The following is a 16186-nucleotide window of genomic DNA, read 5'->3' as shown; positions in this document are numbered from 1 at the left end:
AGTCGGTTAAATTTAATTGTAATATATTATATAATAATTAGCAAAAGAACTTGTACTTATATTGTCGCGTGCCATAATTTTTGATGTTCAGTTTTTAGATTCGGCGTAGTTTGGACATTATGTCTAACGAATGATATTTGTGAGTTTCTACACGCTTGAAAAGGACCAAAATCTGCGGTCGAAACGTAGCGTATTGTGAACAATAAAATTTGCCAGTTGGGTCGAACACAATCCTTTTGCTAATTAATTATTAATTATTAATTATTCACTGGCAATTCAAGTTCTCCGTTCTTGATATTATATATAATCTCTTTAAACTCCTCTTTTCCGTATTTGTTATGCAAGCATTCTATATTACATATCAAAAATAAAATATGCGAAGTATATAAAAAGTGTGTGGGCATGTCAAGTATTTTTTTACTTTCTTTTTACATTTCAAAACTTTCTTATAGTAGCAGTTTATAGTTCAGAAATAGCATTTTTTCGGACATTAGTTATACGATGTTGTATTGATTAAGAAGTATTGCTCTTGTGCACAATTTTTATTTTTTAATTTATTATCAGAATTATTATTTCTGATTGTTATAATATTTTTATAATGTAATTTTTACTGCGTATTTGTCTCTATTTTTATATGTTTTTTACTCCCTATATTTTGCGCTTTTTGATTTTTCTTACACAAATATAAAAATGTATCGATACATATTGATACTATATTTATAGTTTTTGCTAATTATAATTCTTACATTAATTACTTATCGTATAATTACATGGTCATTTTCCGAGATATCGGAATTCAAGTACATTCAGATCCCTCAATTCGTGCTTCGTGAATAAATTGAATTTAAAAGTTTTATCGACAATTTTATCAAGTTTTCGACTCAAAAATTTTAATTCGACCATTTTTCCAAAAAATCGCTCTGTAGCAGCTTGAAGGCGATGCTGCTGATTACGAATATAGTTGCTGATATTATAGTTAAAGTGGGATTTTCTTATTATTTTGGCCGTAATACGGATTTTACGATTCTAGTAATAAATGACTTTTGTTAACCTTTAATATGCATGTGTAAAGCTCAAGATTTTATCTAATCGAGATTTTTTTGTGTGCGTCACTTATTACAGAGTCACGGCATTAGGTGACGGAAGGAGATGATATCGTTTTCATGAATCATCATATTTGTTTTATACGTTCTCTTCGCTTATAATTTGGCACGACTTGGACGGCAACAGGTTAGTATTAACTCCGGTGACATTTTCGCGAACGCTAGTACAAGCTATAGAGATATAAGAATAGAGTGCGCAATTAAGCGAGCTGAAAATGCGATATGGGAATAGAAAGAGAAAGTTGTCTTTTTGCGATAGGAATAGAAAGAAAAAGCTGCAGTATGGGCCTCTTCTGTCTTTGACATACTGCAGCGTTCTTTTTCTATTCCTATATCGCGGCCTCTTACGTGCTAACATATGACTTGTGCACTCTAGTCTTATATCTTTATGGTACCAGCACACTGATAACGTGGCATTATCATGACCATTTACATTCAAGACCGCGCGCTGTATATTCAAGTCGCGTTTATCGCGTTTATCGAACAAGCGTGTTCTAACATCGAATCGACAATTTCAGAAAAAAAGAAGAAAAGAAACAAATTCTGTAATTTCATCCTCGCATATATGTAAAGAGAAGTCATTTTGTGACACGTCCGCTCATCATCATCGGACGAAGAAGCCGGAAATTGAAGTCAGAAAAGTAAGTAGAGTGGAAAAATCGACCATCCGGCGCGATATTTTTTCCTTCCTGAAACGTCGAAATGACGAGTAAAACAATATCGATTACATTAATGAACAATTATTATTCACTTCATCTCTCAAGTATTACATCATGCGTTACAAGTTGAGCGTTCGAACAATTACTGCACTCTGTGCGCTTTTTTAACAGCGAGCTTCTCGATTTCTGAACAGCGGCTCAGTTTTACACTGCGTCGTTCGTGTATTATGTGTATGTGCATCTAATTTTTTTTTTCTGCGTCGTACACTCGAATAATCGTCAAAACAACATTAACGTGTCTTGTGTTCGCTTTTATCCTTACTTTGGTACTTGTTATTAAACAATGAAGTGCACCACTGCCCAGATAGCACATATTAGTTTCATATACGTTTTTTGAACATATACATATAGTTTCATAAAGAACCATTAAGAAACGTTTGAACAAAAATGTTTTTGAAACCATGATTTAAGAAACATATTTTTTACGTTTCTACAGTTAACAAAAATACCTATTTGTTAAATTTTTTCTTTCAAAATTATAATTTGCTTTATCTGTATATATAATAGCTTTAATAGCCTTTTTTGAAACATTAATAAAATAAATTATTTTATCCATCCACGTATATGTCCACTTATTTACATAAATTAATTTTGTCCTACCGGTCTTAAAATCTATTTGTCATCGGACAAATCTGAGCTTAGAAAACTTCCAACAGTTGCAAAATAAACATTCTGCTGAAGGTGGCCATTGAAAGAACATTTATACGTGTGTTCCGTTTTGAAGAACTTCCTGAACTGGTGCACATCAGTAATGCAATTAAGTTAGAATGAGACAAATATATTTTGTTTCACTTTAACTTATTGCACGAATGTGCACCAATTCAGGAATTTCTTCGAAAAAGAATAGACGTCATAGATGGTATATGCATAAAGCTTCTAGAACATTCTCACGCATGTCTCAAAGACGTCATAAACACGTTCAAAAGACGTGAAAAGTAGGAATTTTAAATGTCTTTATCATTAAAACAAAACGTTTCTATAATAGTTCTTTAAACGTGATTTTATCGGAAAAGAAACGTTCCAGCGAACGTTTTTCGAATGGACATTTTTACTCATGAGAAACGTTTCTAGAATTCGGTTATAAAACGTTTCGGAAAAACGCTTATAAAACATTTCTAAAACGTGTATGTGCTAACCTGAGTGGAGGTCGATGATCTCTGGCGTGCTTAAATTTAAAAAATAAGAACAATCTCTTGTTTTTTTCGTTTTTCTACCCTGCAGCATCATCTCAAGAAACATCAAGATCGTTGGTTGGCGCTAAGCGAAAAACTTTCTCGATTCAAGTAACAATTAAAGAGAAGTTACATAATCTGCGCGTGACGGAGATCGCGGGGTTATTGCTGATCGCGCGTTGATTCTTATTTGTCTTATTAAAGTCTTATTTGTTTAGCCGGCGATAAATTCTACGCCTTACGTTTGAAGATGATTTTTATTTCGCGATACTCGCGTATTTAAACGCAATGCATTATATGAAATAATTAGCCATATTACTTCTTTATTTTAGTTATTGTTTACCTTGATGCAAGATGCCGCCCTTATGTGCATTAATTCGCTCAGCGACCTTGCCGAACAAACATATCAAGAAATTACGATCCAAATTTCCATTTCACATGTGCATTAATATCATATATAAATGACAGAATTGATACAACACTTAGCATTTTTCTAAATCAATATTATTTTAAAAATAACATTTATCTTATCTTATATTATAATAACTTGTAACATATATTATGATATGTTATAAGAGTGATTTTTCGGTTCATTTTCCTTGACTTGAAACTTTTTGATATCGATAAAATTCCATCAAATCTCGCTTAAACACGCATTTTATCAAAGATACATTTTGTTTGAATTTTACCGAATCTTGTCATTTCTCGAGATGGAGGTTTATACAATAGAATGTTATTTCTTTTTTCTTTCAAGTCCAGGACATTCGTAATCGACTGGCCGGACAATGGAACTCTACGGAATTCTATGTGGAATTGTCGCACTAATTCTCGTTCTTTATTATTACCTTACGTCGAACTTCGACTTTTGGAAATCACGCGGCGTCCGTGGTCCACCACCTATACCACTATTCGGAAATTTTAAAGATGTTACATTTTCGAAGATATCCGCGCACAATTATTTGACGAAAATGTACAACAAGTACAAAGACGAACCATTGTTTGGGATATTCGCTGGAATGACACCTGTTCTTATTGTAAAAGATCTTGATTTAATTAAGAATGTCCTCATCAAAGATTTCTCCATATTTGCTCATAGAGGAATACCCACTTTCGAAAAGGTGAGAATACACTTAAAGCTATTATATAAGTATATTCAAAAAAGATATAAACAAGACACACGGCGCATCTTCTTTAAGGATTCACCTATATTTCTCTAATTTTCGTATAATGAGACTTATTAAAAAATATAAGACGTGCGTCCAAAAAGCCTTAAGCAAGTGTTTGTAAATAGAATTTTATTTTGTGTCAAATTGATTTGATTACAATTTTATTTTCGTCATAGGCCGAGCCGCTGTCGCATCATCTCTTCTCTTTGGAGCCGAAGAGGTGGCGACCGTTGAGAATGAATCTGTCACCTGTTTTTACATCCGGTAAACTAAAGGAGATGTTCTCCTTAATGTCAGAATGTGCTGACCACCTTGTCCAATACATGGAGAAAGTAACGAGCGAAAATAAGCCTGTAGAATGCCGCGAGTTGGCAGCCAAATACACGACCGACGTTATCGGGAGCTGTGTCTTCGGCATCGAGATGAACGCGTTATCGAACGAGGACAGTGAATTTCGCAAGATGGGAAGAAAAGCAATGACTATGGACTGGAAACATATGTTACGAACAAGAATCAAGGAATTTTTTCCGCGGTTTTACGAAATTCTCGGTAACATTCTACCGCACACCAAAATCGTCAAATTCTTTACACGCGTTATTATGGAGACCATGGATTACAGAGAAACCAATAATATCAGTAGGAACGATTTCATTGATATGTTGCGTGAATTAAAGAAGCATCCAGATAAATTGGGCGATATTAGTAAGTACTGACTATTTTTATGTATTGCATTTTTTTTAATAGAAAAATTTTTTTATAAAAACTTATACAAATTTGTATTTAAATTAGTTTAAAAATTACAAGATGCTCAATTTTTGTTTTTATTATCAATTATTATGATTAAAATTATTAAATTACGGTTGTATTGAACATAATCAATTTATTATATATAAATTGTAAAATTATTAAGCAGTTCGATAAAAACTTGAATTCTTTATAGTAAAGAGAAAATGATGTTTCAGATTTAACAGATAATTTAATAGCTTCTCAAGCGTTCGTATTTTTCATTGCTGGCTTTGAAACTTCGTCGACGACTATTAGTCACGCACTTTATGAGTTAGCGTTAAATCAAAACATACAAGACAAGCTCCGTGAAGAAATTGACGAGGTCTATACAAAGCATAGCGGAGATTTAATACGCGACAATATCAAAGCGATGGATTATTTAGATAAAGTTTTCAAAGGTACGTTGTTCGAGGAGAATATCAAGTGAGAAAGAAATTATATACACTGTTGTCTTTTTTTCGGGCGATATTATAATATGATCTCATTACTGATAAACTTCAATCTAATTATTGTAATTCTTTAATGTACATAAATGTATTTTCGTAATTTAACACTATTCTTAATGCATGTAGAAACCTTACGAAAATATCCACCAGCGCCGTTTCTTCTGAGACAATCGACGTCAAGTTATACTTTCGACGGTGTGAACGTTAGTATACCGGAGGACCAAAAGGTATGGATTCCTACATACGCGATTCAGCGAGATCCGAGTATTTATCCGAAACCAGATGTCTTCGATCCAGAAAGATTTAATGAGGAAGCTGTACAGAGCAGGCACCCGATGACTTATCTACCTTTCGGCGACGGACCGAGGAATTGCATTGGTACAGTGAAATAAATTCAAGCATTGCTTTTTATTTCTCTTTCCGATAAAAAGTATGTTTAATTGAAAATCTTGATGTGACTGATATGACTTGCCGTTTTATTTTTAGGTTCTCGTTTCGCTATTTATCAGAATAAAATTGGGCTTATAAAAATCCTACGAAACTACAAAGTCGAGACCTGCGAGAAAACTCCAATACCCTACATAAGCGAACCTAAAGCTTTTTTTATATTAACTCCAAAAAACGGAATACATTTGAAAATAATCAAAATTAATAGAAATTAATTTAAACTTTTTTGGACTTTTCTGAAGGATATATATAAAAATGGTGAAGGAAGTCTTTGTCAAATAATATAATAATAACAGTTACTATTCCAACTAAAGTATAATACTTATTAATTTTACTGATATTATATCGTAACTACTCATCAGGACACGGATCTGGATCAGTTAGTAATTAAGTTTTAAATCGTTTTAATTCGTATATACTGTTACATAAATAAATTACTAATATGTAATTATTTTAAACTTCTTTGTTCCGTATTTGTTATGTAAGTATTTTATTACATATCAAAAACAAAATATATAAAATAAATATAAAAAATATTTACACATATCTCAAATGTTTGCACAAATCAGATGCCAAATATTTTTTACAGTTCTTTTATACAGTTCTTTTAAGAACTTACACATATTAGTTCATAGTAGAATTTATACGCCCAGAGAAATAACATTTCTCCTAATTATAAATTGAATTAATTAAGATAGTCTTCGTATAATTTTAATTTAATCATATATTTGTATTTGATTTGCATTTGATGTAATATATTCAAAAATTTTCACGTGATTATATCTTTATATGATACACTATAGCTTGATACTCGTGCTTCGCTACGGTATGTATATATAACTACTTTAAATAAAAAAACCAAGTTGATATCTCAACGGGCCTAAGAGATATTGAAGAGAATCCGTGAAAACACATTTTACCCCTTTTCACTCCCTGAAGCGGGGAGCACATACTTCTGCACAACGCATAATGCGTAAGCATAAGAAAATTGATTGGTCTATTTCGTCTATTTCCTTATGCACATGTGTATGGACCAATCAATTTTCTTATGCTTACGCATGATGCGTTGTGCAGAAGTGTGTGTCCGGGCCCTTAGGGTCAAATTTCTAAAAATCTCTTCTCACTAGGTACTTACGTCATGGAAGAAATATGCTCTCCGAATTTCATGTTTATAGGTTTAGGAGTTTGGGCTGTTAATGAGTCAGTCAGTCAGTCAGTCAGGACATTTGTTTTTATATATATACAGATAGATAAAACTTTCAGGAATTTTAATTATGTTCTATACATATCGTACATTAGTAGTGACTGAAAGATATCGTTTATCGTATTATTTTTACTTAATTTGACATTAGATTTATTATTTCGCTTGGTTCTCATAAAATTGTCTTTTATTTTCTGCCTTTTATTTGCCTCTATTCACTCTTCTTGCGTGTACGTACAGGGTGTTTAAAAAATAAGTGTCCCATATTTTGAGAGCAGGTAATACTCACAAAATAAAAAGAAAATGTCCAATAAACATAGGTCTCTCTCCTAAATTAAATGCCTGTTATATAGACCAAACTTTAACATACATTATAGGAGGTCTTCTACGTGTTCCCATTTATTTTCACACATTTTAAATAAAGAAAATACAAATTCCTACACTGTTTGTACGTCGTCGATACCTGATAATGACGAACCTTACTGCACTCTGCAGAAATAACACGAATAATATAAAAAGAGGGCAATGCTTATCATTTAAAGACTTTAGTGTATTCAACACCCAATCGATGACGTACAAACATTGTAGTAATGTGTATTTTTTTATTTAAAATGTGTATGGCAATAAATGGAAACCACATAAAACACCTCCTATATTATTATAGCATACAATAAAGATTGATCATTGATCCATATCTCAACAGGTATTTGATTTAGGATCCATGTTTACTGATCATTTTCTTCTTATTTTGACGAGTACTACTTGCTCTCAAAATATGGGACACTTTTTTAAACACTCTGTATATGTATACATTATTTGCGTATACATATATGAATATATTATTTGCCTAGTCATACGTTTTGCTATACGTTTTTTATAGGAGTGTAAAAGTTTATCAGCACCATATGGAAAATAATAGTTCTTTAACCAAGATAGCATTGGGTATTATATAGTTTTTTTTTTAATATTAATTAGAGCTATTTGCTACACAAATATTAGCATAGAATATAAAAGTCGATAGCGTAGCTTATTTCGGGCAGTTTTTTCGCTAAAATAGCAATGATATTTATAACTCTTTCCTCGAATCTGAAAATAATTTGTCTTTTGATTCAACCGCGATATAAAACAATCTAGAATTGTTCTGAGTATTGATATTTGTGTGGATTGTTCCTTCTCACTTTACGTAAGTTGCAATCTTTGAAACACTAAAAACGATATAAATTGCAAAAATAAAACTTCAGACAAATGTATCTATTCGTATTCTCTAGTGTTTACTTTACAATATCATATCTTCAGTCCGAAATTTACTCGTGCTTTTTACATTTGAAATATTAGATCAGTAACATCGCCTTTACATGGGCGTTGATTTTATTGAAAAACCGCTTGAATTTTATCGAAATTTATAATATCTTAAAAAATTTAGTTAATGAAACATGATTTTCTCCTCCCTCTCAGCAAGGATCATTCGTTATAATCGATCGACGATTGCGGGATAATGGAAAACTTCCAAATCCTATGCGGTATTGCCGCCGTAATTCTCGCTTTGTATTATTTCTTAACGTCGAACTTCGACTTTTGGAAATCACGCGGCGTCCGTGGTCCACGACCTATACCAATATTCGGAAATTTTAAAGATGTCATGCTTGGAAAAGTAACCTTGAATGGTTATTTAATGAAGTTGTACAATGATTACAAAGACGAGTCATTGATTGGGATATTCCAGGAAAGGACACCCATCCTTATCGTAAGGGATCCAGATTTAATTAAGGATATCCTCATCAAAGATTTCCCCGCGTTCGCCCACAGAGCACAATTCACTATTCACGAAAAGGTGTGAATATTTTAAGCTGTTTTATACGAATCTAAATATGCGCTTTTTGCGAAAATTTCGACATCGATATCTTCATACTTTTTAATTGATAAAACTCATTAAAAATTACTAGACTTGTTTATTTATCTAAAAAAAAGTTTCTGTAAATTGATAGAATTTGATTTTGCACTAATTAAAATCGGGAAATTTACTCAATTACAATTTCGTCTTTGCCATATTGCAGACCGAGCCGCTGTCGCAACATCTTTTCAATCTGGAACCGAAGAGATGGCGACCGTTAAGAGCGAAGCTGTCGCCTACCTTTACATCTCGTAAATTGAAGGAGATGTTCTCGTTGATATCAGTGTGCGCCGACCATCTTGTGGATTATATGGAAAAATTGGCGAGCAAAAACGAGCCCATAGAGTGCTACGAGCTGATGGCCAAATACACGACCGACGTCATCGGCAGCTGCGCCTTCGGCATCGAGATAAATGCCCTGTCGAACGACGACAGCGATTTTCGCAGAATAGGAAGAAACGTGTTTCGTCCATCCTGGGTGGATTTCCTGCGATTCAAAATCAAAGATTATTTACCGTTGTTGTACGATGGCCTCGGCTACATCTTGCCGGATATGGAGGTCACAGACTTCTTCATGCGTCTCGTCGTCGACAATATGAACTACAGAGAAAAGAATAATGTTGTTAAGAAGGATTTCATTGACACGCTACGCGAGTTAAAGAAACATTCTGATAAAGTGGGAGATTTCGGTAAGTATTGTCTGCTGTCGTTGTTATACTTAGCAACTTTGCTGTGTCGTACGAAGAATTTTTAGACGGACAACTTACATATGAGTCCGCGCATTTAAAATACATGTTCTCCATTCTATAAATCTCGATATAAAGCGAGGAGTTAAATCTCATGTAAACAACAACTGTATTTAGTCATATGTCAATTATTAAATAATTTAATTAATCGCATTTTCCGATGAAAAATTACATTATTTGTAATAAATAGAAGATAACTCGCATCTCAGATTTCACCGACAGTTTGATAGCTTCTCAAGCATTTGTGTTTTTCGCTGCTGGTTTTGAAACCTCATCGACGGCTATGACTAACGCGCTTTACGAGCTAGCTTTAAATCAGAAACTACAGGACAGATTGCGTGAAGAAATTGATCAGGAATACACGAAGCACGGTGGCAATTTAACGTACGAAAACATTAAGAAAATGGAGTACTTGAATAAGGTATTCAAAGGTACGTTGCCCGAAAATTCGTGTTTCGAGAGATTGAATAAAAGGAAAATATGAGAAACATAATGACTATAATATAATCGTATCGCTGATAAAAGTAATTTGTTCATCAATTCGTATAAATGCATTTTCATTTACTTGTCATTATTTTTACTGCAGAAACTTTACGAAAATACCCACCTTTGTCGTTCTTAACGAGAAAATCGACGTCGAGTTATACTTTCAACGACATCGAAGTCAGTATACCGAAGGAGCAAAAGATATGGATTCCCCTTTTCGCGCTTCAACGTGATCCGTGTGTTTATCCAGAGCCAGATGTTTTCGATCCGGAAAGATTTAGTGAAAAAGCTGTGCAAAGTAGACACCCGATGGCTTATATACCTTTCGGCGACGGGCCAAGGAATTGTATTGGTACGATGAAATATAAGTGTCACCTTTCTTTCTTTTTTTGTTCCCTTTTCAACCGAAAAATTTTTATTCGAGAATCTTGATTACTGTTTCTTATTTTCAGGTTCTCGTTTCGCTATTTATCAAACTAAACTTGGGCTCATAAAAATACTACGAAATTACAAAGTCGAGGCTTGCGAGAAAACGGAAATACCTTACGTTCTCAATGAAATATTTATATTATCACCGAAAAATGGAGTTTACTTAAAAATAATTAAACTCAATCGAGCGTAAGTTAAGCTGTTCTTTAATTTTTCTAAAAAACGTGCATAAAAAAACAGAGAACAGAATCTCTGACAAACTGTATAATAAAAGTTACTGTTCCGATCGCAATATAATATTTATTAACTCAATTGATATCATTGTATAATAACAGTGGCGATCGGGGCGCAGAAAGTTAGCATTATGTGCCATGGCACATAAAAAAAACTTAAGCAGTAAGCAAATCAGCCGATCACAGTCAAGAACTTAAAGCATAACGTAAGCGGTAGCAAATCCAAACTGTTGATTTTCTTACTGCTAACGTTTTACTACTTAAGTTTTTCTATGTACCAAAAGTAGGGTGTATAGCTCTTATAAGTTTTATTGACGGCAAAAATAGGTCTAATGTACAACATACCGGTTTTTAGAAATGTTTTTTATGAAATTGAAATGTTAAAATGTCCACTTGATAAACGTTTATTTAAAAAACGTTCTTTTTCTTTATGTAGGAAAAAAAAACGCTTTTTTAACTGTTTCTTTACATATCATGTGCGCGTATAGCCGCTCTCTCAAGGCGGTTACCCCATCCTAGTACACCGCGCCCGTGTTGCTTGACTTCGATGATCCAGTGGACAGTATATAACGATCTTCTGACTTTGATGCTTTCCTTATTAACTGTACTTGTTTATAACAGGTACATCTTTAAAGTGTTCAAAAATCTTGTAATGATATCTTCTTGATAGCTATAACACTGCATGAAATAGTTATACGGAACTACATCCACTTATATCATAAATTCACCGCTTCAATCATAAAGTTGCGAAACAAACATATTGCAGTTAATTTTGTGGTTTTTATTTTATTATTACTTTATTATACAACATTAAAAAGTAAAAATAGTTATGTTACAAAAAAGCCTTCTGACGTCACTTTGCTACTTGGGTCGTCATCCCAAAAATAATTATGTTGGAAAAACATCTTACGAAAGGTTTTTATGAAAGAAGGAAATTGCGAAGTCCACAGGACGTAACACACGAGGACGTAAAAGTTTATCAGCAACATGTTGAAAACAATAGTTTTACAAGCAAGATAGCATCTAGTAGTTTAGTGTTATCTAATTTTTTTAATTGACAATTTACTACACAAATGTTAGCATAGAATAAAAAGGCAATAGCGTAGCGTATTTCGAGCAGTTTTTTCGTTGCTGAAACAGGTATATTATATATAACTCTTTCCTCGAATCTGAAGGTAATTTGTTTCTTGATTTAACCGCGTGGATATAAAACAATCTAGGATTGTTTTGCGTATTGATATTTGTCTTGTTCTTTCTCACTTTACGTAAATTGTAATCTTTGAAACGCTAAAAATGATATTGCAAAAATAAAACTTTAAACAAACATTTCTTATTCGTATTCTCTATTGCGTTTACATTACATCATATCTTCAGTGTCCGAAATTTACACGTGCTTTTTATATTTGTAATATTAGATGTAACATCACCGTTACATGGCGAAGATTTTATTAAAAATCCGATTAAATTTTATCGAACCCTATAATATTTTAGAAAATTTATTTAATAAAACATTATTTTCTCCTCCCTCTCAGTAAAAATCATTCGTTATAATCGATCGGCGATAGCGGGATAATGGAAAACTTCCAAATCCTATGCGGCATTACTGCCGTAATTCTCGCTTTGTATTATTTCTTAACGTCAAACTTCGACTTTTGGAAATCACGCGGCGTCCGTGGTCCACGACCGATACCGGGATTCGGCAACTTAAAAGATGTTATGCTTGGAAAAGTAATGTTGAGTGATTATTCAATGAAATTGTACCACGATTACAAAGACGAGCCGTTAATTGGGATATTCAATGGGAGGACACCCATCCTGATCGTAAAGGATCCAGATTTAATTAAAAATGTCCTCATCAAAGATTTCCCCACGTTCGCCGACAGAGAACTCTCCACTGTTCACGAAAAGGTGCGATTATCTTAAGCTGTTTTACACGAAATCTAAACCATATATGCGCTTTTTGCAAAAATTTCGATACGTCTTCATACTTTTCAATTAATAAAACTCCATGAAAATTGACTTGTTTTAAAGATGTATTTCTAAAGAAAGTTATCGCAACTTGATAAAATCTGAATTCTATTTAATTAAAATTTGACTTCTATCACTAATTAAAATCGAGAAATTTACTCGATTACAATTTCGTCTTTGTCATATTGCAGGCCGAGCCGCTGTCGCAAAATCTCTTCAATCTAGAACCGAAGAGATGGCGACCGTTAAGAGCGAAGCTGTCGCCTACCTTTACATCTCGTAAATTGAAGGAGATGTTTTCGTTGATATCAGAGTGCGCCGACCATCTTATGGATTATACGGAAGAATTAGCGAGAAGGAACCAGCCCGTAGAGTGCCGTGAGCTGATGGCCAAATACGCGATTGACGTCATCGGCAGGTGCGCCTTCGGCATCGAGATGAATGCCCTGTTGAACGACGACAGCGATTTTCGCAGAATAAGAAGAAACGTGTTTCGTCCACCCTGGTCGGATTTCCTGCGATACAAAATCAAAAATTATTTACCGTTGTTGTACGATGTCTTAGGCTACATCCTGCCGGATACGGAGATCACAGACTTCTCCACGCGTTTTGTCGTGGACATTATAAACTACAGAGAAAAAAATAATATTGTTAGAAAGGATTTCATTGACACGCTACGCGAGTTAAAGAAACATTCAGATAAAGTGGGCGATTTCGGTAATTATTGTCTGTTTTTGTTATTATACTTTGCTGTGTCGTGCGAAAAATTTTTAGATAGAGATATGAGTTCGCGCATTTGAATATTATAAAATAAAGAATATGCATGCGCATGTTCTCCATCATTCTATACTATAAATCACAATGTAAAGCGAGGAATTCAATTTCGTATAAGCGAGAACTATATAATTGATCATATGTCAATTATATAATTAAATTAGTTGCAATTTTTTATATTTAATGTAGGAAATTAAAAGATAATTTATTTCAGATTTTACTGACAGTTTGATGGCTTCTCAAGCATTTTCGTTTTTCGTTGGTTTCGAGACCTCATCGATGGTGATGAGTTGCGCGCTTTACGAGCTGGCTTTAAATCAGAAAATACAAGACAAATTACGTGAAGAAATTGATGAGGAATACACGAAGCACGATGGTAATTTAACGTACGAAGACATTAAGAAAATGGAGTACTTAAATAAGATATTCAAAGGTACGTTGCTCGAAAATTCGTGTTTCGAAAGATTGAATCAAAGAAAGGTATGAGAAACATAGTGACTATAATATAAGTCTCAGTCTACAATAGATGTTTTAAGCACTAAGCCCTAAGAAATTGACCAATCACAGTCAATTATTCTCCTCAAATTCACTGTGATTGAACAATTTCTTAAGGCTTAGGGCTTAAAACACCCATTGTAGACCGAGACTAATTGTATCGCTGATAAAAGTAATTTGGAAAAATTATATGTATATGTATGCATATATACAGAAACTAATATAAGGTTGTCAAAGATCTTAGCTTGGATCGTATGGCTTATGATTCTAATTTGATTGTATATCGTAACGGTCCCTTATTTCTTTTATTATTAAAAGTAATGTGTTCATTAATTCGTATAAAAGCATTTTCATTAACTTGTCATTATTTTTACTGCAGAAACTTTACGAAAATATCCACCTGCATCGTTCTTACCGAGAAAATCGACGTCGAGTTATACTTTCAGCGACATCGAAGTCAGTATACCGAAGGAGCAAAAGATATGGATTCCCATCTTCGCGCTTCAACGTGATCCGCGTGTTTATCCAGAACCAGATATTTTCGATCCGGAAAGATTTAGTGAGGAGGCTGTGCAAAATAGGCACCCGATGTTTTTCCTTTCTTTCGGCGACGGGCCAAGGAATTGTATTGGTACGATGAAATAAGTCGTTTTTCATATTTCTTTGCTCCATTTTCAACAAAAAATTTTTATTCGAGAGAATCTCGATCCGATTACCATTTTTTTATTTTCAGGTTCTCGCTTTGCCACTTATCAAACTAAACTTGGGCTTATAAAGATACTACGAAACTACAAAGTCGAGACTTGCAAGGAAACGGAAATACCTTTAGTCTTGCGCGAAGATTATGTAATAACACTGAAAAATGGAGTTTACTTAAAAATAATTAAAATCAATCGAGCGTAAGTTATAAGCTCTTCTTTAATTTTCCGAAAGAACGTGCATAAAAAGAAATAAAGGAGAGAATCAATTTGTATTATAAGAGTCACTATTCCGACTGCAATATAATATTTGTTAATTTTATTGATATCGTTTTTGTATAATAACAGTGACGATCAGAGAGCAGAGAGCTGTGTGTCTGCTTTCTGTGCCTAAATTCAAATCCGTCCTAAAATATCGGATTCGACTGTCATTTCTTAATAGCAAACCTAGGCTGCGGTCCACTTGACGCTACAAATGCTTCGAAATATTCCTCTTCTCCTTTCTTTTAATGAAGAAAGAAGGAGAAGAAGAACGCTTCAAAGCATTTGTATAGCGTCAAGTGGACCGCAGCCCTAATAGTCCGTTTGGAACCGGCATATATATAATATTAAATTGTACATTTCATCGATTTATATAATCTGCTATAAAGAGCGTACTATAAATGTACGTAGCTTATTTTTATTATCCTCCTGCAGCGTTGAGCTAGTAATCTATGTTCATGAAAATTAAAATACTACGAAATCTTCAAGAAACTAAGACCCGGTTGCGTTTTTAACTGTCCCCCTTAGAAAGAGACGAAGAGTGAGTTAAGCTAAGATTTAAAGCTAGGCGACGTTGATGCAACCGAGTCTAAGAGAGTTCAAGGTCGGATTTAAGTAGCTCTCTTTTTCTTGAGGGAGGCCAAAGTCTAACTTAGGCTGTTGTGCCATTTATTATGATGGATGATGATGTATAATAACATCTCATTGCGATATCAGTTAGTAATTAGATCGTTTAAATGTAAATTATAAATTTTTTGCGTACGTAAATTAACCCTAGCTAGCTACAATTATTTTCGAGTCCTTAATTCGCCACACTTCGGTCCGTGAGCCCGCTCGACTTTGTCGCATTGTCATTTTCATTCTAATTGATATTTATAAACTTGTGATGTAAGAATTGGAAATACAGAGTCTGAATAAAATGTTCATGATAAAATATCAGGTCAAGAAAATTATTTGAGTTTAAACTGAACTTATTATAAGAAGACTAGAAATTTGTGTTATTATATAAGAAGTTAGTTAACTGAACATTAGTTGTTTCAACAATTATTAAGTTGCCAAATTATTAAGTTGTACTAAAAAGGTATAGGGCATTCATGTCAACCTTTAAAATTTTTTAATCAACAATTAATTAATTCGTCAATTAATGTTTAATTAAACTAACTAT

The 16186-nt window shown here is 33.5% G+C and overlaps 3 protein-coding genes across 8 annotated transcripts; all 3 read left to right on the top strand.

Annotated features, from left to right (window-relative positions):
* The first annotated feature begins 1203 nt into the window (after positions 1-1203).
* LOC139820205 (cytochrome P450 6a8-like) lies at positions 1204-6385 on the top strand. Of its 5 annotated transcripts, none has more exons than XM_071790318.1 (7): positions 1204-1230; positions 1622-1744; positions 3749-4112; positions 4337-4862; positions 5123-5344; positions 5519-5770; positions 5879-6385. In XM_071790318.1, exons 3-7 carry the CDS (start codon positions 3780-3782, stop codon positions 6052-6054), a joined length of 1509 nt encoding a protein of 502 aa, XP_071646419.1. In that variant the 5' UTR covers positions 1204-1230; positions 1622-1744; positions 3749-3779; the 3' UTR covers positions 6055-6385. The 5 variants fall into 5 exon arrangements, with proteins under 5 accessions (XP_071646419.1, XP_071646421.1, XP_071646420.1 ...); XM_071790320.1 differs by having other exon boundaries at positions 1212-1230; positions 3754-4112; XM_071790319.1 differs by lacking the exon at positions 1204-1230 and having other exon boundaries at positions 1498-1744; positions 3754-4112.
* A 1480-nt stretch (positions 6386-7865) lies between these two features.
* Positions 7866-10795, top strand: LOC139820637 (cytochrome P450 6a2-like). Its single transcript, XM_071791041.1, has 6 exons — positions 7866-8223; positions 8496-8871; positions 9095-9620; positions 9887-10108; positions 10264-10515; positions 10616-10795. Exons 2-6 carry the CDS (start codon positions 8536-8538, stop codon positions 10783-10785), a joined length of 1506 nt encoding a protein of 501 aa, XP_071647142.1. The 5' UTR covers positions 7866-8223; positions 8496-8535; the 3' UTR covers positions 10786-10795.
* Positions 10796-11939: 1144 nt separating this feature from the next.
* LOC139820638 (cytochrome P450 6j1-like) lies at positions 11940-16058 on the top strand. 2 transcript variants are annotated; one of them, XM_071791042.1, is made up of 6 exons: positions 11940-12000; positions 12358-12733; positions 12985-13510; positions 13782-14000; positions 14442-14693; positions 14796-16058. In XM_071791042.1, exons 2-6 carry the CDS (start codon positions 12398-12400, stop codon positions 14963-14965), a joined length of 1503 nt encoding a protein of 500 aa, XP_071647143.1. In that variant the 5' UTR covers positions 11940-12000; positions 12358-12397; the 3' UTR covers positions 14966-16058. The 2 variants fall into 2 exon arrangements, with proteins under 2 accessions (XP_071647143.1, XP_071647144.1); XM_071791043.1 differs by lacking the exon at positions 11940-12000 and having other exon boundaries at positions 12397-12733; positions 14509-14693; positions 14796-14966.
* The last annotated feature ends 128 nt before the right edge of the window (positions 16059-16186 follow it).

The sequence above is a fragment of the Temnothorax longispinosus genome, chromosome 10 (assembly GCF_030848805.1).
Source record: "Temnothorax longispinosus isolate EJ_2023e chromosome 10, Tlon_JGU_v1, whole genome shotgun sequence".
NCBI classification, from domain to species: Eukaryota; Metazoa; Arthropoda; class Insecta; order Hymenoptera; family Formicidae; genus Temnothorax; species Temnothorax longispinosus.
This window is presented reverse-complemented; position numbering and strand designations above follow the sequence as displayed.